The 25,892-nt window shown below is 42.3% G+C and overlaps 2 protein-coding genes across 3 annotated transcripts in view; one reads left to right on the top strand and one right to left on the bottom strand.

Annotated features, from left to right (window-relative positions):
• The window catches only part of LRP2 (LDL receptor related protein 2), a 140,686-nt gene extending 131,437 nt beyond the window's left edge, over positions 1-9,249 (top strand). Inside the window, exons 73-79 of the mRNA XM_083495707.1 lie at positions 454-521; positions 676-796; positions 1,760-1,889; positions 3,988-4,098; positions 5,155-5,262; positions 5,932-6,003; positions 7,688-9,249. Coding sequence (XP_083351833.1) covers positions 454-521; positions 676-796; positions 1,760-1,889; positions 3,988-4,098; positions 5,155-5,262; positions 5,932-6,003; positions 7,688-7,849 — 772 coding nt within the window. The 3' untranslated portion in view covers positions 7,850-9,249. The remainder of the gene's footprint in view (positions 1-453; positions 522-675; positions 797-1,759; positions 1,890-3,987; positions 4,099-5,154; positions 5,263-5,931; positions 6,004-7,687) is intronic.
• A 1,999-nt stretch (positions 9,250-11,248) lies between these two features.
• Positions 11,249-17,747, bottom strand: LOC310704153 (retinol dehydrogenase 5-like). 2 transcript variants are annotated; one of them, XM_083497237.1, is made up of 5 exons: positions 17,322-17,747; positions 14,732-15,049; positions 13,993-14,251; positions 12,977-13,140; positions 11,249-11,659 (listed from the first exon to the last, which is right to left on the bottom strand). In XM_083497237.1, exons 1-5 carry the CDS (start codon positions 17,347-17,349, stop codon positions 11,406-11,408), a joined length of 1,023 nt encoding a protein of 340 aa, XP_083353363.1. In that variant the 5' UTR covers positions 17,350-17,747; the 3' UTR covers positions 11,249-11,405. The 2 variants fall into 2 exon arrangements, with proteins under 2 accessions (XP_083353363.1, XP_083353364.1); XM_083497238.1 differs by having other exon boundaries at positions 11,249-11,656; positions 17,322-17,746.
• Positions 17,748-25,892: the final 8,145 nt, after the last annotated feature.

The following is a 25,892-nucleotide window of genomic DNA, read 5'->3' as shown; positions in this document are numbered from 1 at the left end:
GCCTCGGAAATGGGGAAATGGCAAGCAAAGACGCTTCCTTAAAGATGGACAATTTTAAACGCAGCAAGTCTTTTATTTTTAAGAGAAAGGGTCAGAGGACAAGTTACTCAGATGCCTGTTCCACCAATGAAAGGAATATCTCTTAAGAACAACAAAAAAGAAACACACACACTTGCGTTCAGCTGAGCCTGTAGGGGCCACTGATACTCCACTGAAATGAAATCTTCTTTAATGTTTACAAAGCCGGATTTTTTCATTTGTGACTCAGCATTCCTACATGCTCATTTCCAAGTAAACAGTCAGCAGAGGTGTGTGTGCTCCCCTTGAAACATGTAATTACTAAGGAATGAGTTTGAAAAACCATCCCATGCTGATGTACCTCACAGAGGGCAATAAATAGAGCCAATGTTTTAGTAGTCAATTCCAGTTAGACATCTTGCTTCCCTTTTACAGATGTCCGTATGGCTATACTGGAAATTACTGCGAAGCAGGATTGTCGAGGGGTGTGCCTCCTGGGACAAGTAAGCTTTGAACTATACTTTTATCCAGAATAACCATGCACAGGCCTGAAAACATTTGCATGAGAGAGCCAGTCTATAAGTTATTCTTGAGGCAGTGTTGACATCTGAGCGGTATCTTCCGTATCGTTCGCTTACCCTTTGTCTTCTCTGGTAGCAGCAGTGGCCGTGTTGTTGACCATCATTCTGACTATCATCATTGGATCTCTGGCTGTGGGAGGCTTTTTAAATTACAGACGGACGGGCTCTCTCTTACCTTCGCTTCCCAAATTTCCAAGGTAGGTATTGCAAGGTCTAAATGTCTCAATATACTGTCTCAATATACACATTAAAAGTGGTTCACAATGGCCTCTGCTAATAACGAGCAACAAATTCATGTTTCGAAGCGTCATTTTCCTGCAGCTGCAAGTCCTATATATATGCTTACCTGTAAGTCCCACCGTGTTCAGTGTGGTTCACTTGCAAGAAAAATATGCTTAGAGTTGCTTTGAATTGGAGGAAGAGCAAGAATTTATTGACACTCTTAGAAACATGAAGTCACAGTAGACACAACTCTCTGTGCATTTTCTGGTTCATGTCTCTGGGATTTCAGATTTAGCTACTGATACCTTGTGAGTGCTGGACTCCAGTGCCTAGATTACTTTCCACTTGTCTCTGCATACCCATAATCAATAGCATTGTCCTTCACAAAGTCTTTGTTGAAAACTGACGGCGTCATCCAGCTGTCGCTCAGTTGTTCATCCCGGATAACAAATAAAGAAGTTTTTAGTTATGTTGGCTATCTGCCATGTCTTTGTAGAGCCCTATTTGCCCTTCCAATACATACCCAGACGTTCTTCACGAGTCAGCTTATAGAAGGGACAGAGCAAGAAACATAGATACAGGGGCTGTCTGTGTTCAAGATTGGAGGTGCCCTGTGCAGCTTTCACAGTGAACCCATATATCTTGCCATATCAACAAATCCACACTTTCTAGCCCTTACCCCAAGGACATTTGGCTCACAGTAGAGATATGTTCAAGTGTCTCAGCTTAAGTAGCGATGGAGACTTCTGCTTGCGGTGTTAGAAATGCTTTTCTTCAAGAAATAGTTTGACTTTTCTTTTTTTAATCATATGAGTTATTATTACCACATCAGTTCCAAACAATTAAAACTTGATTTAAAAAAGACACGATGAGAAGGTAATGTTTATTAAACCATCTTCTGCTGGTTGTTTTTTTTTTTAATGTTCTTATTTTCAAAGCCTAAGCATTCTTGTAAAATCCACGGAAAATGGCAGTGGGGTAACATTCCGCCCTGGAGCTGATGTGACCATGGACATTGGTGGGTCTGGCTTTGGAGCGGAATCTGCTATTGACAGAGCAATGCAAATGGTAAGAATCCCCCCCCCCCACTTCCATATGAAGTGCCTCATTTTGCCCTCTCACCGTAGTATTATGATGGGGAAACGCTTTACCTACCAAAAATGGGCATACAGTACTTTGTAAAACGAGGGTCACACTTCCAGAACAATCCTAGCTATTGGTGCATGTTTCCCCCAATCCAAACATTTAGAGAAATTTAGCTTACTCCATCCTTTCCCCCCGGGCTGAGTGTTTGCCAGGTTGCTAGGTCACGTGCCTGAGCTGAAAGAGGTTTGGAGTAGGTGTAAGTCTCTCCTTGCTCCCATGTTTCCCCTGCCACGCCACTTTTGGCGTAAGTAACACTGACTTGAGTTCCACCAGCTAAACCAGGGTGCAGAACTTACGCTGGCATATCTCCAGTTCAGCCAGGGTGAGAACTGAAAAGCAGCTTAGGCCCTCTGAGCCCAGAAAGCCTCAGATCCACTGGATCCAAACTGCCTCACCCTGGTGGATCTTGGATTTGAACCACCCTGTTCGCATGGAACTTTCCTTGCACGTGTTCAGTTGAAATAAATGTGTGTGTTTAAGAGCCAGTTGTGTTTTCAGAGGCGGTTGTGCTGTCTCTGAATATTATATTGAAGATCCCGTAACTATGCCAAAAATCGCACCAGGAAATTCTCTGCACGTGGAATTGTTGGGGAATGTTGTACACTGGAATGCTAGTTGATCGGGAAACTGTAGGAGGGCTTACACACACACACACACACACACACACACACACACACACACACACACACCACCTGACCCTAGAATACATTTCCAGACAAATATAGGATATAGTAAATATTTTTTTCACAGTACAGTTTGCTCCAGGCCACAGCAGTATTGACATTACTATCAATTGGCACTATTGAGGTTTCACATCCTAAAATGCATTGCCTTTCAGCCTCCTTGTGCAGGCTCATCTTCTGCCACTGAGAGGAAAAACAGACTCTGGCTCCCCTCTGTCCATTTCTCTTCCTTCAAAACAGGAAGGCAGCTGGCTGCGCCTTTGACAGAGAACAGTTTCATGCCCTGCCTTTTCTGCCTCATAGGCCCTGAGGAAGAGAGCTCAGTTCCCTCTTTTTCCATAGTTTTCTTGCCAGCTTTTAGACGGCACGTTTGCAGTGTTCTTATTGTTAGTTCCTTAAAATGGGGTTTTTGCTGTATTCCCCTAGGAGATGAATCTCCTCCATTGTCAGATACTCATTTGAAGTTTCAGCCTACCCTTTCATATTCCAACTAACCTTCTGTCCTCAAGGAGAACATAAATTCCCAGTGTAAAACAAAGACTAATGCACATACCCTCCAAAAGTAGCCATTTTCCCACCATGAAAAATAAATAAATCCTCCCAGTTTTTCATTAATTAGCTGATTCTTTTGGGGGTTTTTTTTGAAGACTCTACAGCAAGAGAGGGAGCTTGCAGCCTTCCAGTGATTGTTGGACTCTGAAGCCCATCAGCCCCAGCCAGCACAGGATGATGGGAGTTGTAGTCCAACCATATCTGGAGGGCCACAGGTTCCCGCATCCCTGCTCTACAGTGAGGTATCTATTTGGAAATTATGGTTTTGGAGGTATTTTCTTGCAATATGTTTGATTTGTAGAACCTTGCCTTCTGTTGTGTGGCATTTTTTAGTGACTGATGGGAAAATATTTTTATTTTTACCAGCTGAAATGATTTATGTAGCATCATCCTTCAGCCACCCTTAGGAGAATTGGCTTGGTTTGATAATCTCATACACTATTCTTTTCCTATGTCACTGGAAACAATAATGTATAGTAAATTCCATGCTGAGTTGAATATATTCTAGAGCATATAATGCTTATATTTTGGTTGTTTCTTTTTAAAAGAGAGAAAATATTTATCCCAGAAGAATTAAAATTACATGGAATTCTTATGTTACTGTTACGTTTTGCTTTAAGAATTTATAAAATTAATGGGTGGTATTCAGCTATATTTTACTCAGAGGAGACCCAGTGAAATGAATGACCATGACTAGGTTGGGTTCATTAATTCCACTCTGCTTAAAACTTACTTGAAAACCACACAATATTATTTGGAAGTGAGCATCTCACTGTTGTTCTCAGAATGAAAACTTTGCTGTTGAAACTGGGAAGCAGCCAATCACATTTGAGAACCCGATGTATACGACGAAAGACGGAGGAGCTGGGGACATGAACGTAGTCCCTCCCACACAAGTAAGGGACAAACATAATAGGTGGTCTTTAATATTTCTTAGCCTGTTAACCATTTGATACTGCTTTCGCCAATCTTCCTTCTTCGGAAAGTACATCTGTAGGTTTGATGACGTTTGAGAGCAAGGCAGGCAGCCCAAGACACACACACACACACACACACACACACACGAACACACTCTCAGCGCCCAACGGACACCATCTTTTCCTGTGAGGAGAAGGAGAAAGAGAACAAAGAGGCAGGCAGAGAAGACACCAAGGGGCTCCTTCAATTAAACCTTGGTATCCCAGAGCAAGCTGGTCAGTAAATCGCACAATTCAAAGCTGGAGTTAGTGAAACACAATCTTCACAGACTTGGCTGAGTTTCTGGCCTAGTGGAACACAGCAGCTCATGCCCTGTAGGTCCCTACTCCGTGAAATCTGTTGCCAAGACTAAAAGTCTCTACCTCCCAGCAGCCATATTTATGTCTCCTTCTCTCCAGAGTTTCTTGCAAGCAATCGGAGACTGTGCCTGTGTGGCGCTAATCCCACCTCCTCTCTCTTCATGCTTTTCCTGGTTCTGGGAGACCAGTGAGGAGAGGAGCTTGTCCCAGCAGCAGCAGCAGGAGACACCTGTGCCTCTTCACCAGCCTGACTCATATCTGCCTCTTGACCTCCCTCTTCCTACTCTCCTGCTTCAGCATCTGCCTTTGCCCCCCGATTCTTGACTTCTCTCTGCCACAGACTCTCCCTGCTCACTAAGCCCTGTTACTTCTTCATATTCCAACACCTCTCCCCCCCAGCCTTCTCCCTCTTCTCTCCGTGATCACTCATCATTGTCCCGCCACCACTCCCTTGGTGGTTCCTCCCCAGCTGGTTCCTCCCACCATTCCTCTGTGTCCAACCAGTCCATGACACCTGGTCAATGTTACATTTTATATTATTTGATTTAGTATTATTTTTTTATTAAAAAAAACCCACCTTGAGTGCTTTGGCAGGCAGCTAGTATATAAATGCAATAAAGAAACAAAATAGCTCGCATGTTTTTGCTGTCTTCTCAAACAGTTTTGTGTCAACAGGTAACAGCTTCCAGCAGCGAAGGGAATGAAAACTTTGAGAATCCAGTATATGCCACGCCAGTATCTCCCAGTGCTCCTCAGCCTCCTGCAAGTACAGATGCAGCACCGGTAATAGAAGGCTGTTCCTGCAAAATGTGCCAGGATTGAATATGGAGAATGAGGCATCTTGCTTAGTAGAGCCCTTGGATGTCAAGCTCGTTGTGCCATACAGCGCTTGACTCATGAATGTGGGATATCCAATCCATGCTCAGAGCCAGACCCATTGAAATCAATGGCATCAGTAACTTAAGTGCATTGATTACAATGGATCTGCTCTAATTTTTGCTTCATTGGATATCAGCCAGTAATATTTGCCTTCCATGATACTGCATATAATTTAGATATGCACCAAGAATGCTTAGTTTACCAAAACTAAAGGTAGTCATCACTTGTAAATATCTGCATCTTTATGCCTGTTTATTTCTCGTCTTACACCCATTCTTGCCCTCTTGTGTTTCACTTTATGCACACTTTGACCTGGTTCAGATATGATAACTAAAAGTTGTGCCTGTTTAACTCCGCCATGCATCTGTTTTAGTCTTTCCTCTCTCCACCTTTGCCTCAGTCTGTGCTGCAGGAACAGCGATGATCATCCTTGACATTTGGTTAAACCAGGTGCTAAATAGTCAGACTTTTTTAATTTCTTGGAATAGTTCCGTTTTTCAGCTTGTGTTTGTTGAATCACCATTGATCTAAAAATAGGTGCAAAGTTTCAAACTTCTTTTTTTACACTTCCAGGAGTCAAAGTGGAGCTTCTTTAAAAGAAAACTGAAGCAGAGTACTAACTTTGAAAATCCAATCTATTCAGAGGTAAAGTCAGTTTGCTCAAATTCATTCTTAGGAAAAAAGAAGGGAGTGCTGGATGACATCTGTCTGTCTGTCTCTTGGTCTGTCATTATGACAGATGGTTTAAAACGTAAAACTGGCATGGACCACTAAAATGCTGGTGAATGGGTAATGAACTTGGGAGACATCTATATTGCAACAGTGCTCTCACATCAGCTTTAAGATCTCGGTTCTATCATTGATGATAACCTGGGTCTGGCACAAGGACAAACAACCTTCTCTAAGGACAGAAACCATTTTTTGAAGGGCATGGACCCTTTGATAAATGCCATGCATGAACCTCACCATGACAGTGGTAGGATTTGGGCTCCCAGGCTTTAACCCAACACATCTTCCACTGGAATCAAGTGCTAAGAAGTAGGTCAGATTCTCTGGGGTCCTCAATTCAGCAGGGATGCCCTCTGCTGCTCTGCTCTCTTTCTCAGCAGTGTGTACTCTGGAATGTGTAAGATAGAAGAATTCTGGGCATAGCAGAAAGGATTGCTGTATGTCCTGTAAGATCGTTCGATATGAGACTACAGGCAGAGATCATTTGGGGGGGGGGGCTCCATTCCTGACTCCCATGTGCGTCGGCAGAGCTTGCATAAGCCCCCCCCCTCCCCCGTTCCACTCTGTTTTTGAGCCACTTCTGGATCGGCAGCAACAAGCATGTGAATGATTTGCTCCTCAATCAGAGGCACATAAAGTGTTCGCTGCTGGTACATATGTACTGATCAGTTTTGTGGCAATACATTCCACAAGAGGAAGGAAGGAAGACTGGAGATTACAAAGAGTAGAATGTGTAGATATATGAGATACATAACTTGAGTCCCAAAGGAAGAGGAGAGGAAGCATGAGACGGGAATTAAAGCACTATGGTCACTATTGGGTCTCCCTGATACACCATTCACTGCAGATGAGGAGGCCCCTCCCCAAGCTTCATTTCTCCCGCTGCACCCCCTTTCTGAAGGTCTTCAGTTTCTCTCCCCCTACCCACAAAAAGAACACTCTACCTTTCTCCTCCACAAGCTTCGAACTGCCTCTGACAACAAAGTCAGTTTCACCATCTCTTAGCCTAATCTACTTCACAGAGGTCTTGTGAGGATTAAGTGGGGAGGTGGGGAATCATGTCCACCGCCTGGAGATCCTAGGAGCAGCAGTTCTCAAGCTGTGGGTCCCCAGATGTTGCTGGACTGCAACTCCCATCCCTGAGCTCTGGCCTTGCTAGCTAGGGGTGATGGGAGTTGTAGTTCAACAACATCTGGGGGCACACAGGTTGAGAAAGGCTGCCTTGGAGGATAAATAAAATTCTCAATCCGCCTTCAGGTCCTTAGTGCCCACCATGTTTGTGAAGCCTTTGCCACAGGCCCCTAGTTCCCATGCCCAGGTGTAACAGGGCCTGTAACTAAGTCTAAATATGTATTAGTGACTTGCTGCATGCTTCCCTGTCTCCACTGCCTCTGCTGTTTCCCCTTTGTTGAATGGTAGGTTTTAGGTTCCTCAGACCTGTTCTCTACTCCGTAAAGCACGTTAAGCAATAGATCAACACACACACAGAAAGAGTGTGTGTGTGTGTGTGTTGATCTGTTGCTTATGTCACTAAAACTGAGGCGTCAATTGAGGAGAGCTATGTTCAGAGCATATCGTACAATGCATTTTGTTGTTTCAGATGGACAAGGAACACAGGGGAGATGCTGAAAGTGTCCCTCCCCCATCTCCATCACTGCCTCAGAAGATCATTCTCAAAAGAGATCAACCGTTAGCCTATACAGCAACTGAGGATTCGTTCAAAGACACCGCCAATCTCGTCAAAGAGGACTCTGTTGTATAACTAGCTCAAATAGGGAATAATTAGGCACACTCGTTTGCACATATATTTTTGTAAACAGAAGGAGGAAAAAAATGGTTCACATCTCTTTATAAAGAAATATATTTAGCCTTTAGCTGGAGACATCTGTTGAAACCATGCCTTGTTGTTATTATTTTTTACACATGTCAATGCCTATTTTTATGAGCAATTATCACGGTGTACTATATGTATATCTTTGCACTGACACTCTCTGAAAGTAATGTTATAAATATACTGTACATTTGTAAATTTCTGAAAGATTATCTGGATGTCGATGTTTTCGTATGAATCTATTCTGAAACTGCATCATGAGGGGTGCACCCCCGATGTAATTAATTATACTAAATAATATAGAGGAGAAGGTGGTGGCCCTCTGCGGAGTTGCAACAACCTTCAGAGCATATATTTATAGGCAGCGCTCTGCTAAGTCTGCACTGGTGCTTCTTCTATCCATCTCTGTTTTACATACCAGAGCATATGAAAAATAGGTGCCTCTTTGTATGATACGAAACAGAACATGAACACTTTCCACAACTCTTTTCTTGGGCAACAAAAGAATTACAAGTGGCACAGAATGTTTTTGTCGGGCTAATATTTTTCCTGCTGGAAATAGAATCCTTCTTTCCCTCAGACATCATCTTTCCCTTAAGGTCCCAGTTTTATACACTGTCATTCCAAATGTCTGTAGGAAGCTGGGCTGTCCTTTACATTTTTGCTGCATCCACATTTAATTTAGCAACTTGTTTTCCTGGTCATCAATGGAAGAGTTCTATTCTCAGCTGAAGCCTCTGCAAGTCATTTGTGTATGGTTAAAACCAATTTTAGTCTGCTATCCAAAATGCTTGATTTCTGTGCCATAGCAATATGAACAATGCTGGTACGCTTTAAAATGAGCCGTCTCCGATGTTTTTCATGTGAACATTTTTGATATTTGTCAACTATTTATTTCCTGAGCTGGGCAACAATAGAAAGGGAAACCATTTTTACTGATACAGCCTTGTACTATACATCTTGTTAGTTTTTACTACTGATCAAGACTGCTTTGTAGCCATAATTTGAACCCCTTCAGGAAAATTGTATGTGCCACTCCAGGAATAGTCTGAGCTGCCATTTAGTGTTCCTGACCTAGCTACTCAGAATAACGCCAGGCTTCAAAATTCATAACAGACTAGACTTCTTCTGTTTGGAGCGCATATATATATATATATATATATATATATATATATATATATATATGCACACACACACATACACACACCTGAATTCTCACAAGTCAAGTGCTATCCCTCTTTTAATATGCTTGATTTTATTACCTTGATACGTACTTTGATTAGAAAACTGGAAAATGCTGCTGCTGAATAAATCTAATGTGTGTTTTATCATTGCCTGTGTTATCACTGATGGACTGTAGAGCATTGAGCCACATTCTCATCTAGTGGGTAGAGTTCAGAAGTCGGAAACAACCACCATTTCCCCAAGACTAGATATGCTTATACATAGTTTGTAGTTCGAAAGAAAATTGCAGAAAAGGGAACTTGCAACACAATCACGTGCATATTGGAAAGATTTGAAGTGCTCATTTGTGTTGGCATGTCCTTACTTTATTTTTTTAAAGAGGTGTGAACTCCCCAAATTCTTCTTATTATTTTTTTAAGCACAGATAAGTTCAGGAACCTGGAACAAGAAAACTCTTCAACTTAAAAAAAAAATCCTTATGAATGCTTTATGAAAACTTTTGTTGTTGATTAAGCAATATATAAAACTTATCAAATAAGATAAAATAAAAGTACACTGTTCAGTTCAGGTCCATGGGATTGTTAGCAGCCAAATGCAAGTAAGAAGAGATAAGTCTGCAAAGGGTGATCGTGATGGAAATGCTTTGAGGTTGAATCAAGGTGTTTTCCTCTCTTAAGGACATGGTTGTCATTTATTGTGAGACAGAGCTAGTGATTGGCCACGGTGCCCCTCCCTAGTATTGTGGTGGCTTCAAATGTGCTTACTTAGTCCAAGCACAGAAAAGTCAATAGCCACATCCATAATCACATAGAAGACCTATTCAGGTAGCTTTTCAGCAAACCGGTCAGTTGCAAAGCTGTATGGCATGAGGAGTAAAGGTCTGTTGCGGCCAAGAATGGAGAAGTTTGATTCAGTACATGTTTAAAGCTGAATCTATCTGATTCACACTTCCCAAAATGATATACCAACTAAAATTGCTAGCCATTTATGTGTGTGTGTATTATTGAAAAGTGTTCAGTTTTAGAAGAAGAAGAAGAAGAGTTTGGATTTGATATCCCGCCTTTCACTCCCCTTCAGGAGTCTCAAAGCGGCTAACAATCTCCTTTCCCTTCCTCCCCCACAACAAACACTCTGTGAGGTGAGTGGGGCTGAGAGACTTCACAGAAGTGTGACTGGCCCAAGGTCACCCAGCAGCTGCATGTGGAGGAGCGGAGACACGAACCCGGTTTCCCAGATTACGTGACTACTGCTCTTAACCACTACACCACACTGGCTCTCTCTTATTTATTTTAAAGAAATAAAGTGATGCAAAGGGGAAAAAATGAGAAAGCTAGCCTTAGAAATTTGCATGTACCTGGATTTTGTGGTTAGTTCTCCAGATGAACAATATTTATCAAAATGTATATATTATGGGAACGGCATAATATATAACAACGATGTTGTTAGTAAAAATAACATCCCAAGTGCATTATATTAGGATAAATGTCTTGCAAAAATGTAAAATAGTCAAAACGGCGTATTAAAATGTGCTTATTAGAAATTTGCACTAAAATGCTGATGAATGGGTAATAAACTTGGGAGACATCTATATTGCAACAATGCTCTTACATCAGCTTTAAGATCTCAGTTCTTTCATTCATGATAACCTGGGCCTGGCACAAGGACAAACAACCTTCTCTAATTAGAAGCCATTTCGTGAAGGGAAGTTCCATTTAGGTATCTTTCAAGGCATTTGACAGAAATCTAATTTCAATATCTCGAGCCCTGCTTGGCATTCGCACACAGTAGTGTAGAGGAACATGTGGGATTTTCTTTTCTTGAGCTGCTGTACTGTCCCGTTGTGTGGCTTCCTCTCTTTCTGGTGAACGGAGGTAAACTTAATTGAGCTAGTTTTTAATGATTAATCAGAAAACCTTAAGCAAACAAAACCTTTATCCTGACCTTTTTCCAAGACCATTGTGCACATCAAATCATGTACTGAACCAATAATTTCCTAATAGAAAAAATTCTAAGAAGCTCAGCATTGTAAACTCTTTGGGCATAATTTGTGCCAAGACTCAGTCCCAGCATCTGTTTTTAGCATTAAAATACGAAACAAGCAAAAATGAACATGAGCATTTCCCTCAACACTGAGCAGTTGTATTTTATTTCATTTAGATTTGTATCTCTTCCAGCTCTACAATCCTATGATTTTGTGATTATAAATTTCAGAGAAGTCATATTCACCAGGCAAGATAGAAGAGTCTATAAGAGCACCATGGAGACAACAGTTTGCTTCAAAACATTGGCACATTCACCTGCCTTAAACATCTATTTGATATCTTTTTGCTGGATTACTGTCGCCTGCTGGAACTGGAAAAAGCATTCTCAGCATTGCGTCAGAGAGGAACGTGGGGGCATAGGAGAGCGGGAGCCACAATAGCTTTGCATCCCATCCAACTCCATAGCGCGTCCTTGGGTACTTGGCGGTCAAGGCGTGCTCCATACACTTTGTGACCTTAGAAACATCAGGATCACACAGCCTTCTCATGGATAGCCTTTGCAGCCTTAAATCTGCTAGGAAGATAAAAGACCCCATCAAATCAAGTGAAAATCCAGATTTTTAAAGCTAAGGGAACAGAGATCAAAACACAGCTGTAGTTCTAAAGCAGCAATGCAAACACTTTTCACCCCACTAGTCATGCTGCGCATAAAACCCAGCAACTCCTAATTCATTCAACAGCCGTCAAGTCTGCATAAAATACAGCATGAAACCCCATTACCTGCAGCTAACAAAATTTCTGGAGTCATCTGTGCACCTGTTTTTCTAAATGTGTCCTATGGGGTGTCTTGCTGTGCCAGTCTTGTCCTAGAGGTACCATTGTGAAGTTGCATTTTGCCAGTTTCTGTTCGTAGTAACACATTACAGTTTGGACAAGATGGGAGGACTTTCAGCACTGAAGATGCTGATTCAGTAAGACTCTGCTCAGCAGCTTGTTAGATCTTGCCTGCCTCACAATTCACCGAGATTATTTTACACTCAGAAGGTGCCCTCCCGTTTGCCTTGTCAATGCAATCCAGTTTAAGAGACTGCATATGCATATAGCAAGATATTTTGGATGCGACCTGTAATGATTGACTATATCAGGATCTATGAGACCTCCCTGGATCCTGTGAAAGCTAGGTTGAAGAGCATAGGTGAAGTTATGGCAGGTGAAGTTATTTGCCTACCTAGTTGTCAGTGGCGTAGTGTGGGGGGTGCAGGGGGGGCCGGCCGCACCGGGCGCAACATCGGGGGGTTAGGCAAATCCACGGGTTAGGGGGCGCAAATCCACGGGTTAGGGGGCGCAAATTACTTGCCTTGCCCCAGGTGCTGACAATCCACGCTACGCCACTGCTAGTTGTATATCATCTAATTGACCCTCCAAGGTCTCAGAAAGAGGTCCTACCTACTGCCTGCTACCTGGTTCTTGTAATTGGCGATGCCAAGGATTAAACCCAGGGCCTCTGGTATGCAAAGCTATGCACTACCACTGAGCTATGGGTTGGTCCTCCAAATAATAATCCCCCATGGTCACTTTTCTCTGCCTTCATGGAGTGTGATCTTTTGAAAACACATGTATCTCCCAATGCATTTGATCAACAGCATTCCAACTCAGGAAATGGTTCAGGGTCCCCTCCCCTCCCCTCCCACCCCACCCCATACCTCCCTATCGAAAACGAAGCTCTTTCCCATCACAGTCAACAAAATGATTCGAAGCTGAAAATGATACATTTTCAAAACATTAAGTTTGGTATAATGCCAAGTAATCCTTGCAGAAATCACCACATAACTGGAATAAAATGCAGGCATTCAAACCATCCCAAAGTTTTGTGCTGGACATTTGCACTTACAGTCAAGGAAGTATTTCTCCCCGTATGAGTCTCTGGCCTCTGGAGTCAGCTGGTTCCACAGTCTTTGTAGGTCTCTCTCAATGTTCCCTATATTAGTTACTCCTGTCTTAAAGAATCCTGGCTCGATAATGCTCACCTTTACTCCGAAACGATGCATATCCCTCCTAAGAGAAAAAATTTAAAAACTCATCAGTTTGTGGTGGGTTTTACCAATCCAATTAATGGTGCAATCTGAAGGCTGCGGGGCTGGTGAAACTGGAGAGGATGCACATGGCATAAGCAATGTCCTGCTGGATGTTAATTTAAAAATGGTGAAAGTTAGGCCACATGAGTCTTATTTGTTTGCTTATGGTTCCCTTCCCATTGGAATAAGTGGGATCAAGCTATGCCAGGCAGAGATTAAGATCACCTGCTGCTACCCAAGATCCTCTTAGCCAGAGATGTTGAGGATTGAACATGGGACCTTATGCATGTCAAGCAGACAATGCTGGCGTGTGGCTTGTCACCCAGAATGGGGTCCTGTAGGTGGAATCTGTGCCTGGGTATTGCCTTCTGCAAATCCAAGATTGTGCCACCCTTACAGGAAGCAAATGCTCCTGACTTAGCTTTTTCCATGCTGTAGCCCTGATGCATCCTCTTCCGCGGTATTATAAATGGTTGTTATGACAAATGAGTTTTGGCCTTCCTGTTTTCTTTTCCATGTGAACCCACAATTATACTTTTCAGTCGGTTCAGCCTGAGTTGCAGGCAGTCACAGATGTGATTGAACTTTCTGACAGTAAGAACTGTTGAACAGTGGAGCAGACTCCTTCAGGAGGTGGTGAACCCTCTTTCCATTGGAGGTTTTTAAGCAGAGGTTGGGTGGTCATCTGTCCTGGGTGCTTTAGTTGAGATGCCTGCATTTCAGGGGGTTGAACTTGGTGATCCTTGGGATCCCTTCTACAACTCTACAACTCTATGACCACAGAGACAGTAGTAATCTACCATCTGTCACCCACAAGTCCACGGCAACTCACCGCAAAGTGTCAGAGAATGCCTCCACTCCCCATTTCGACACACAATAGCCACCCCCTAGAAATGCCAGGCGGCCCAGAACACTTGACACGTTGACAATCCTTCCTTTATTTTTTTTCAGGAGGGGGAGGAGCTTCAAGGTGATCCCAATCAGCCCCATTAGATTGACATCCAGGGTTTTGTAGAAATCATCCAGCTGCATCCAGTCAGTGGGGGCCATGGGTATGGATCTCCCAGCGTTATTTACCAAGCCATACAGTCCTATTTGAGTATTTTAGGAATAATTATAAAAAAAAATAATGTGAAGAAGCATGGAAAGGATATCAGAGAATGAACTGGTAATATGGGTTTGGAGACTTGTCCTGACCTCAGATTGTTACATTATATATCTATATATGAAAAATTTCTGGCTGTAATTTGTAACACTATGTATTCTTACACTAGCAGAAGTAAATGATATCACATGAACAATACTTTTATCTTGACATTTTGCACTGTGTATAATTGTGCTTTAAAAACTGGAATGAATCTAAAATGCATATACCTAGGGAAATCTGGAGCCCAGGTGCCTCAAATCAGGCTTAATGTTCAAGAAATAGCGTATGTCATTTAAACCCCACAGACGTCGTAGACCATCTGGACAAATTCTGAGCAAACCATTCTGAATGGATGCTCAATTCAGGTTGCCTCGAGGTGCCCCCTGTCTTTTGAAAGCAAGGTTGTGTTCTATAGGCTGCTTACCTACGCCCTCAGTTTCTGCCCGCACAAACTCCACAGCCTTGTCAATACTGCCAGGGTCCGTTAGATCAAGCTCCACAGTTTGCAATGACAAGGAAGTGTTGGCTAGTAGCTCCTGGCTCCCTTCCTTTGAGAGACACGCAGCAATGATGCGAAATCCTTTCTGGTCGAGGTACTTAGCCAGGGCATGGCCAAAGCCACTGTCACATCCAGTGATGACAATATACTTCCCCCTCAGGCCTTCAACTTTGAGGCAGTCTCTGATGAACCAGCAAACAGCGATGGAAAGGACGACAGCCACCATCCCTATCTCTCCGCCATCTGAAACAAAATCAGGACAGCAGTGTGTGGACCTATCTGCCACAAGTGCTCGCCATTCCCGTCAACTTGGGCCCTTCACAGAGGCTTTTGTTTCCCGTTCCAGTTTCATTGAATCTTCCTGTCAGTATAAGTTGGCAGCTAGAGACTTCTGGCACAACCTGAATAGTATCCAAGAGTAACATGCTTTGGAGGAGCAGATTTCTCCACAGCAGCTTCTCAATAGTTCTCTGCTGCTTTCAAGATGGCATCTGCTCTATATTGGCCACTAACTCCCATCTGAAAAACCCTTCAACGTGAAAAAAGGGAGCTCAGTTAGCAGTTGGGGCAGTGCCCATTATGGTGAACATTCATTAGTATTCAAGGCAATGATAAACATAGGATAGTGAATGGAGAGGGGAGGGGAGGGAAGTTTGATGGCTCTCGAGTGATGTGGAGGACTGTGTTCTTTCTGTTACTTCCCACAATGCCATTCTGCAATGGAAACGGATCGCAACCCTGAGCAAACCACGAACTTTGGGCTCTTTTTGGTGAGTATAATGACCCCTCTGCTTTGTGTTTTGTATGCTGATACTAGTGCTGACAATCTATATTCTGATCTATCAGAGACTAGATTTAGCATGGTGTGAACTCTCTTTCTCTTTCTTTCTTGACTGCCTTTCACTAGCCTGACCATTGTAACAAAAGTGTGTTCACAGTGTTTATTCAGCAAGTGATGTCAAGGAAGTTTTCTATCTGCACATCTTTGTATATGAAGCATGCAAAACACATGTTTGCTTGGGCAAATGAATGCTCTTAATTGTGAGGCGATTTAATGATGATATCTTGGCATGTTGTTAGAGTTACACAGGGAAGTTGTAAGCAATAAAGTCAGCAAATATAGCCAGAAACATTTACAGCAGTGCTATTTCTCTAAAAAAATCGGTGCCGGAACTCACCATGAATGCCTCCCTTATTCTTTTATAATAGCAATGGTGCCCACCTGAGAGGTGCCGGAACTGAGTTCCGGCTGAAAAAATGCCCTGATTTACAGTAATTATTTAAACCCTCCCAAGGTGTCATACAATTAAAATATGTACAGTACAGTACAAAAACAATTAAAAATTAAGAGCCGGTAGAAATAAATTACAAACATTCACCCTAAAAAAATACAAAGACACAAACCATCATCAGAACAAAACTCAAGAAGAAAGAGGCAGAAATATGTGGTCCTTCAGTGCTTCCCTAAACACTTGATGTCAGAAGTGAGGAAAACCACATTCTGAGTGGCAGACGCTAGTGCTAAGTGGGGCCAGAAAAAAGCTTTACCTCAAAGCGATACCCACATTGATACTTTTGTAGAAATGCTTGATAAATTCTCTAAGGAACACCACAGGTATCTCCGCTTACCCTCCCACCAGGAAATTCTTATGCTGATGTTCACATGGGGTGTCATCAGCATAAGATACTAGTAAGGCAGTGCAATTGAGTACCTATGGATCTATCTCCATGAGCTTTTTATCTCTTAAATCTCTGTCAGATAGAAAACTAATTATACCCAGCAGGCTCAAGGAGAGCCCCAATTACAGCAGCCACATGAAATGCAGGCCAAAGATAAAGGGGAATTTAAATCAGGACTGCCCATTTCATGACCCACTGAGCCAGACATAGCTCACCCTGCAGCTGTTGACGGTGGTATACCAGGTCCTTGACAACCTGTCTATGCCACCCACCCCAGGCAGGCTCCCCATTATCAAGCTTTTCGTAGAATTAACTTGCTGGGTCACCAACTGAGCAGACCTGCTTTAAGTGATGGGGGAGGGAGCTCAGGCAGAAACATTAAGGCACATCCATAATTGTTTTGGTAAGGATTTCAGCCCTGTGTGCGCTTACTTGTGAGTAGGTCCCACTGGACTGAGGATTGCTCCCTTGAAAGAGCAAAACACTGAGCCTAAATACACTTACTTTAGGAACCACCAATGAACAAATCTCAGGGCCTGGTCTGACGATATCTGAGGCCACCATTTTCCTGAGATGACTATCTAGGAAAGACATTGACATTGCCTTGGCTTCCATGGTAGAAGAGAGACTGGATATTAATGTAACAGCAGCAGCAACAACATCAATAAATTAAATAAAATGAAGATCACTGTCATCATCTATACAATACTCATAGAGTGGGACCTATTTTTGATTATTTAGCCTATATATGATAGTCACCTGTCAATACACTGACTGCGATATCTTCTGAACCATTTTGCCAAGGCGTTGGTTTCATTCCGTGACTTGTACTTACACTCTGCAGAGACGTCTCTCCAGCTCATTGCAGGGTCAGAACACTCAATTCTTGGGTTTTATGCTGGTTTCAAAATGGATGGTAGTTGGGTTTTCAACTCATGAGGCTTCTCAGTAGCATCTGCACAATTACATCTTTCTGGCAGTCTAAACGAATATACAAGTATGACACTGTGATTTTCTTGCAGGCATTTACTGGCACTACTCAGGTCCTTAAGACGGTGGATATCTTAATGCCAGTGACCCCAGCTGACCCTTTCACTCAGGCTTAGCCTGATTTATATCCTTGATGCGTGCTTCTCCCACCTCAGCTGCCAACAGAAGGAGTGCCAATTCAAATTAGAATAACTTTTTGAAATCTGAAAGCTGCCCCCTACTCATTTGTGTGCTGGTCTCCTCCCTGCACTGTTCAAAGAATAAATAGATTAAGAAATGATTTGAGGTACTTGCCATCTTGTGGGTGTTATCTGCACAGCATCCAACTATTTCATTCATTATCTGGCAGGCAGGTTTTTGGACTTGAATAGTAGAACCTGGCTACCTATTTGAAAAATTGAGAAACAGCACGGGTAAGGAGGGTATCATTACTTCTCTCTTTCTCTTTGGCGATCACTCGTAGCCGAGTAAGATTGTCTTCCATAAACACAGTTTTAACAACGAGTCCATAAGTGACTGTGGAGGCCAATTCTGGATCTACACATCCTTCCACAGTGGAGACATTGGTTCCCAGGCGGGAGTTGATCACAGTGTGGATTTACCAAGTGTGTCTTCCTCTTATCACGTTTCTCCCTTACGTTCTGAGTTCGAGTGTCTTCAAAGCCCACGGCACCTTTGGTAAAGGCTGTTCTCCAACTGGAGTGCTCGCAGGCCAGTGTTTCCCAGTTGTCGGTGTTTATACTACATTTTTTAAGATTTGCCTTGAGACAGTCTTTAAACCTCTTTTGTTGACCACCAGCATTACACTTTCCATTTTGAAGTTCGGAATAGAGCAACTAGCTTTGGAAGACCATAATCAGGCATCCGCACAACATTAATTATAGCCATGGTACCAATGGCAATTTGAAATTCTGAGTCAAACTCTCGATCTGCATGTGAAGCTCTGGATCAGAGTGGAGAATGAGTGTGGGGAAAGCTAGTTTTATTGAGTGTGTTGGGCTCTGAAATGACCAAGCAAGTGTGTCTGCCTCTCTTTGAGGAAGAGGGGGAAATTGCTCCACCAGACAAGCAGAAATGCTGATAAGGAGATCTCATTAGTGTGACGTTGAATTCTTCCCATGATGATTTACTTGTTATGAAGTAAATATGCATATTTATCCTATCAAGTTGCTTTGTTCCCTTTTGCAGCAAAAATAATAATAATAATTAAAAAAAAAAAGTGAGTGAGAATTTTGAACCAAATGGCTTGTCAAAGTGATTCATTCATTTCAGCAGGCTAAATCTAACAGCAACCTCAGGAAGTTTCGGAGTTCATTTTAATTTTGATTGTCTTTTAAACAGATAGTATATTTAGCTATGCCGTGTCTGTGCTAGTAGGCATTTTGCTGCTTTTGCAATGGTTTACAGCTACTAGCAATACAGATTTATGAATGACTTCATTTGTTAGTCAAAAGAAAACTTCCAAAACAGAATCACATCTCACCTGTGCCTGAGATAACACTCTGGTTTCTTCAGAGCTCGAAAGAAAACTCAACGGAACTGAAATGACTGAAGCAATCATGGAAATTGCTTAAGCAGAGTGTGGGCTGGTGTTGCAACATTTATTCAACAAGAACGAAAAGTCTGTCAGCTTCTCATCTATAGCAGGGATTGTGGCTCTCCAGATGTTGTGGACTACAACTCCCATCAGCACCAAAATAGTCAATGGTCAGGTGTGATGAGAGCCGTTGTCTAAGAAAATCTGGAAGGTCACATCTTTCCAGCGCTATAGAAAGCAGTTCTCGAAAAGTCAGCATTTCTCAATGATTCTGTAAGTCCTATCTGATTTTAGAACTCTATCTACAGCTTCTGGAATGTCTGTGAATAGCGCATTAAAATATTTACCTCAGGAACATTCTTACCTATGAATTTTAACATGGAAACACAAGACACTTGACAGTCAAAGATATTGTGCATGTGCAGGGCTACTAAATGGTTTGGGTTGTAATTAGTTTCAGATGAAAGATACAAGTGCAGCATGAAAGATTTGCTATGCATACTGCAAACATACATTCTAAGGGCCTCGAAGTTTTTTGTAGTTTTTCATGAGTCCATCGTATAATGAATGAGAGATTTATTATATAAACATACTCAATGCTGTGGGGGAATGACTAAAATTAATGTTTAGTTACACTGCACTTTCTGTTTTGCCTTCTTATCACTGGTAGTCAAGTTTGGGTCACACCCATGAAGATTGGATCTTGAATTCATAGAACTGGCTCACATAATCAGTTGACCAGATCTTATACTCATTTATGCTCCGCCACGTAGGAATGTGACTCACCTACTGCTTGGTCTCACTTTGTAAAAATACGTCTTGTGAGGTAATTGTCATCTTATGGCGAAGAAAGAGGTGTGTGATTTCTGTGGAACTCCCAAAGTGCTTCTGAACAGTGAAGTGGTTAGATAATTTAAGACTCTGAACAGAATGACCTTATGGAGGCCCACCTCTTTCGATGGGAATGCGTGCTAATGCACACAGCTTCAACTATCAAGGCTGCCATATTTTGAAGAGCAAAATAGAGGACACATTTGCAGACTTCTACTTTTAGCCATGTATCACTACGACAACTCTCATTTTACATACTCCTGGAAAAAAAGGCGTGCCCTGGAAAAAGAGGACATATGGCAAGCCTTCATAAGGAGACTCTTTTGACCAGCTGTGGGGAGACTTTGGCCCTCTAGATGTCGCAGAACTACAACTGCCATCATCCCAGGCCATTTGCCATGCTTGCTGGGGCTGATGGGAGTTGTAGTTCAGCAACATCTGGAGGGCCAAAGATTTTCCATACCTGCTTTTTATTTTTGTAAGATGCCCTTATTTCATAATGTGGTAATAATGATGCTCAGCTGAGTGGGACTTTTGCCTCAAAGTCAGGCCACAACAGCACCACTGTTTCTGGACATAGGATATTCCCAGCGACTGGGATTCGGAGGCGTAATATATCTGAGAGTAGAAGCAGCTGTTGATAACCATGTCCTCTGTCTATAAGAATTTATTATCTTTACTCAGAATAAAGAATTAGACATCTCTTGAAAACAAACAGTTCTTCACTGATTCTTTGGCTATGAACACATCACAGCTTTAAAGCACATATCCATAGTTTGTTACGGGTGCTGGGAATTATAGCTATTTGTGAGGTAAACTACAGTTCCCATGGTTCTTTGAATGTACTTTTTAAAATATAGTGTGTATTCAGCCTCCATTGTACAGATGAACAAACTTCACTAACTTGCAGTCATTAATGAAAGATAATGTCCTTTTATTCAACATTTTGTTTCAGAAAGACAGTCAGCGGGGGAAAACCTCTGCCTGTCTGTCTGTCTCTGTTGAGACCTGCATTCCCTCAGGGATAATCCATCAGGAGCCTCATGCTAAGAGTGGCACAGTCAGGCTGATAATGCATAGAACCAGTGACAAAAGTGTTCTGGATTAACTAATCTAGAATAAAGGCTGCCCTGTTTTGATTTTCACCATGGCTACATCAGATTAGGCTTTCCAGTCCTATGCAGGTCTCCAGAAAAGTAAGCTCCGCAAAATGTTATGGGGTTACTTTCAAAAAAATGCAACTTTTATATTGAATAATCATGTAAATAGATCTATGTGGTATAACCAGAGTTTTTTTCAGACAGAACTCGCCAGAACTCAGTTCCAGCACCTCTCAGGTGGGCACCATTACCATTCTAAGAGAATGAGGGAGGTGCTCATGGCGAGTTACAGCTAGACTTGACATACGTCCGGAAAATTCCTGACGTCCTGATTTTTGGGTATAAAAATGGTGTCAGGGGGGAATTTTGCTGAAACAGAAAAATGTCAGGGGAAAACCCGTATGTATGGGAAAAGCAGTGGAAACAGCTCCAAAAGCTTAAAATCACAATTTTTTTTGGGGGGGGGGAGAGGTTCCCCTTAACAATTTGGGTTTGTTCCCCAAGAAAGTTCAACAATTTTGCAGGTGTCAGGAATTTTACTTTTTGAGATATAGCAACCCTAATTCTGTTACCTCCTTTTCTAGAAAGATAGTACTGGGCATTACAAATAAACTTTTTTAAACCACTAAGATAATGTAGTCAAATCTGGATCTAGGAGCACATGAAGTTGCTCATCTCTTCCTTTAGTGGGAACACATCCTCATCCCGAACAGGCAACTGGCACATCTCTCATCTACAGCAGGTCTATCTTGAAAGGATTGAAACTCTGTTTATTGGCCTGCATCCAGCCCTCTGTTTCATCCAGAGCTTACATAGCCACACCTGACTCAGATATTATCGAGAAATGAAGCTGGGTGTCATCAGCATAGTGATTGGCACCTTGTCCCGAAACTCCTAATGACTGCTCCCACTGGCTTTACATAGATGGAAAAAACAACAACAACCCAGGAGCCATGCTGGATCAGGCCAAGTCCAGCATCCTGTACTCTCAGTAACCAACTGTTAAGTTGTGGGTGAACATATCAGACGACACAGCGATTCTTCAAACAGCTCTTGTTTATTCAGAGGCCAGAACAGAACTGAGCTGAAGGGCTCAGTCAGCCTGCTTATATAGAGCTCCAGTACAACGTTACTGTAGCAACTTTCTAAAACTATCCAATCACTGAACTTTCGATCCTTCATTTGCATAACTATCTACAGTATCCCCCTGCTGGCCCAGGGTGAGAACTTCAGTACATAACACCAACCACTTGCTTATTGGAAGGCCACTAGCAGGGCCTGAGTGCAGCAGCACTGATAATTTGGGGAGAGTTTGGTACTCAGTGGCACCTCATACTGCAAATACCAGGGGGCCAGGGAGCTCTCCCTCGGTGCTATTCTCTGGACATGATACTCTAGACCAGAACCACCTTAAAACAGTGCCCCCAATATCCACCCCATTGTACTGACTCAGAAATGATGGCATGATTGATGGTGTCCAAAGCCACCAAAAGCCCAAGATGCAGCAGCAACAAGGTCTCATTTCCCCTGTCTCTTTGTCTCTGTCGGATAGAGACTGATGGGGTGGAAGAACTGGGTAGCTTTGGAAGGTGCTGGCAGCGGGGGGAGGGTGCCATGTAAAGTGAAGCTCAAGTCACATGTGACCCCTTATAACAGGTTGCTAATCTGTGTTATGCACACATATACCTGAAAGAAAATCCCATTGAATTCAGTGAAGTTACTTCCCAGTAGACATGCATAGGACGGCGATCCTGGGGTTTAAATTTCTGAGCATAATTTTTTTTAGGAAACTTCCTTAATTCAAGAGAGTGCCAGATTCAATGCACAGATACATGCAAATAACTTCCATCCAGGGCAGTGTGAGGTCTGGGCAGTTCTCCTGTCCTATCAAACAAGGGGTTGTTACTATCAGAACTGATAGAACATAAAACCTGAAGGAGTGTCTCCACCCCTGTCCTTCAGCTTGAACACTGCAGTCCAGATTTGAGAGCCTTCTGGCAGTTCCCTCACTACGAGAAGAGAAGTTACAGAGAATTAGACACAGGGCCTTCTCAGTAGTGGCGCCCACTCTGTGGAATGCTCTCCCATCAGATGTCAAGGAGACAAACAACTATACAACTTTCAGAAGACATCTGAAGGCAGCCCTGTATCAGGAAGTTTTTAATGTTTGACATTTTATTATGTTTTTATATGTATTGTGAGCTGGGGCAATCCAGCCAGATGGGTGGGGTATAATAAATTTATTATTATTATTATAATATGTGAGGAGGGATGTCTGAAATCAGGTACTTGTTTGCTTTGTATGTTCTTCAACAAGTTTTCAGTGTTGTCAGAATAGCAGAGCTTAGTGGTGATTTGCCCATGGGGAGATAACAGGCTAATGTTATTACACAACAGGATCACTAGTTACTGACTGGAGTTTTTCAAAAGAGAGGAAATGTGTGTTTGGTCATTAATCTCTAGCTGCTTTTTAAAGACTGTTTGTCTTGCCTTATACAACCCACAACACCACCAAAGGCAGACAGATGGACTAGAGTTCTTTACTCTGTGGGCAGCATAACACATTGCAAATGGGAGGCTTGTAAGTTACTTATTAACTGTGAAAAAGGACACTTGTTTTATTTTCACCAGCCTGAGCAATGGAGCTAAACCTTAGGTTTGCTTGAAAGACACTATTATTCTGAAGCCTATTATCAGATGCTTAAAATGATTTCCAGCAAAGGTAATAATAATAAGTAGGACTGGCCCAGGGCATTTTGGCACCTAAGGTAAACCACAAAATGGAATCCCTCCTTGCCAGGGAAGAAGGGGTGAGTGAAGATCTACATCAGGAACAAGGGGGAAATAAAGATCTACATTGGAAACTGATGCCCCTGCGGATCCTGCTGCCTGAGGTGGTCTCCTCACCTTGCCTCATAGGTGGGTTGCCCCTGATAAGGCTATATAGGATCTAAACATAGACACATGGAAAGTGAATTGGGTGAATTCCTTGAGAATTCCCCCCAAATCTTGCTCTTTATTTCCACAGTTCTCTGTTTCTCAAATAGAGTAATTAATGAAGTAGCCTAATAAGAATCGTTAAGTACTTTGTGTACTACATAATGTGATTTCCTGAAGGTAAGCATGAGCTCTCCAACTTTGGAGCTAAACCAAAAGTGATCAGGCTTTCAGGTCACCATTAAAAGGTCATGAAACCAACCAGTGGCAAGTAAGTTCATGGGGCCATCCCATGATTATATTACACACCCTGGAACTTGTAGTTCCATCAGCCCACGGACTTGTTTGACATGACAACTGGCTGGCCTTGATTCTCAAAATAGATCAAAAGGAAGTTTATATTAACTGGAAATTCTGTTATTCCACAAGAAACCATTGCATATCAGTGTTATAGAAACATATGGACTAATTTAAGGCTTTATTTTAGAGAGACAAGCACTTATAGAACGGACTTCACTATTAGTATATATAGGATGATTCCTCAGAGAGAAAGGTATGTTTATTTAAACAGCACTGAACAGTTAAGAATCACAAGCTTTTTGCATGTAAACCCACGAAAGACTTTCATGAATGACAGAGGAAGCAAGCAAACACAATTGCCCATTGCATGGAAAGTGCAAAACGGAAAAGAAAAACATAGCTTCAGTGGTTTTGCCATGCCCAAACTGAGGTAGAAATATTAACAAGACACAGAAGTAAAATTTCATAGAGCCCACTCCAAAATTCATTAGTCTGTAACCCTATTCAGAGTAAACACATTGAAATTAATAGAAATGGCTAACTTGGGTCCATTTATTTCAGTGGGTCTACTCTGTGTAGGACTAACATTGGATAAACCTATTGCGCTTCAGGCACATTACTCTATAGTCTTCAAGTATTTATTTTATGAATGCCCTTATGTCCATTGGAAGGAACAATTATAAACATGGCAAGCTAGCGTACATTATACCACTGTGTGGGACATGTATGTTGCGTCTAACAAAACGTTACCAATATTTACAATGTACAAATAATGTAATATTGAAATACAGAACAGTATAGTTTGTAACACACAATAAATTAATGATTCCTGCACGGAAAAAAACAATAATACAATACATATGATAATTCTCTGAGATGCACTAAAATGGCTTTAACAGACTCTGAAAATTAGACTGGACAGATGTTTTTATACTGGCTGCTATTTGAGGAGCTTTTCTCAAACAATTGAAAGTTGTCCACTCCCATCGCCGTTCTGGATTTACTCTGCCTTGCAAGCTCTCCTTATGCAACACTAATCATCTGTTTCAAATGTGAACACACAGAGCTTTCCGTGTTCTACAGTCGTGATCACAGATGTGTGGACTGGGGTACTACTGGCCTTAGAAGAATACAACAGGATATGTTGCTCACCCCTCCTAAATACACACACACACACACACACACACACACACACACACACGAGAAAGTATAATTACTACAAAGCAATTTGCAGTGAGGATGCAGTTACTATTAGAATTCTTGCTCCATGATAGCAGTCATAGGATTGTTGTCTATCACATGACGGTGTATGTTTTTACTCCACAAAGTGGGAAGTGACAGAGACAGGATGTTTGTGTTACTGTATTCCGTGAAATGGGACTATTGTCCTTTGTCCTTTCTCTTTGCTGTCTGATGCTAGAGAGAGAGGGAGCCACGTTGCAGTGCTCCGTGTGTGTTTATATATAAATAAAGTAGATTAGCCAGAATGCTGAGTTGCTGAGGTCGGTTACGCAAGCTGCGAAGACTCTGCGGATCCCTAAGTGTGCCGATGTCTGTTGACATCGGTCCTGTGATGTTCCGGCAGAAGAAAGCTTTTGAAGTTCCCGAACAAATGACCGGGAGGGAGAAAACATACCAGTCGGGCATGTGACTCTACCAGGGTCCTACTCAAGCGTAGGGCGAGCTCCTGACAGTTACACCCCACCCAGCT

This window comes from Podarcis liolepis (genome assembly GCF_965112155.1).
Source record: "Podarcis liolepis genome assembly, chromosome: 1".
Classification (NCBI taxonomy): Eukaryota; Metazoa; Chordata; class Lepidosauria; order Squamata; family Lacertidae; genus Podarcis; species Podarcis liolepis.
Note: the sequence above shows the minus strand (reverse complement) of the source record. Positions and strands in the feature narration are given on the sequence as shown.

Bases quoted from the DNA above. Each gene is read 5' to 3' on its own strand.
- LOC310704153 (XM_083497237.1), bottom strand. From the start codon at position 17,349: ATGAGCTGGAGAGACGTCTCTGCAGAGT. The intron at 14,252-14,731 runs GTAAGCAGCCTA...ATACTCAAATAG, and splicing joins GGCAGAAACTGAGGGCGTAG to GACTGTATGGCTTGGTAAAT. The intron at 13,141-13,992 runs GTGAGTTGCCGT...TTTTTCTCTTAG, and splicing joins GCATTCTCTGACACTTTGCG to GAGGGATATGCATCGTTTCG.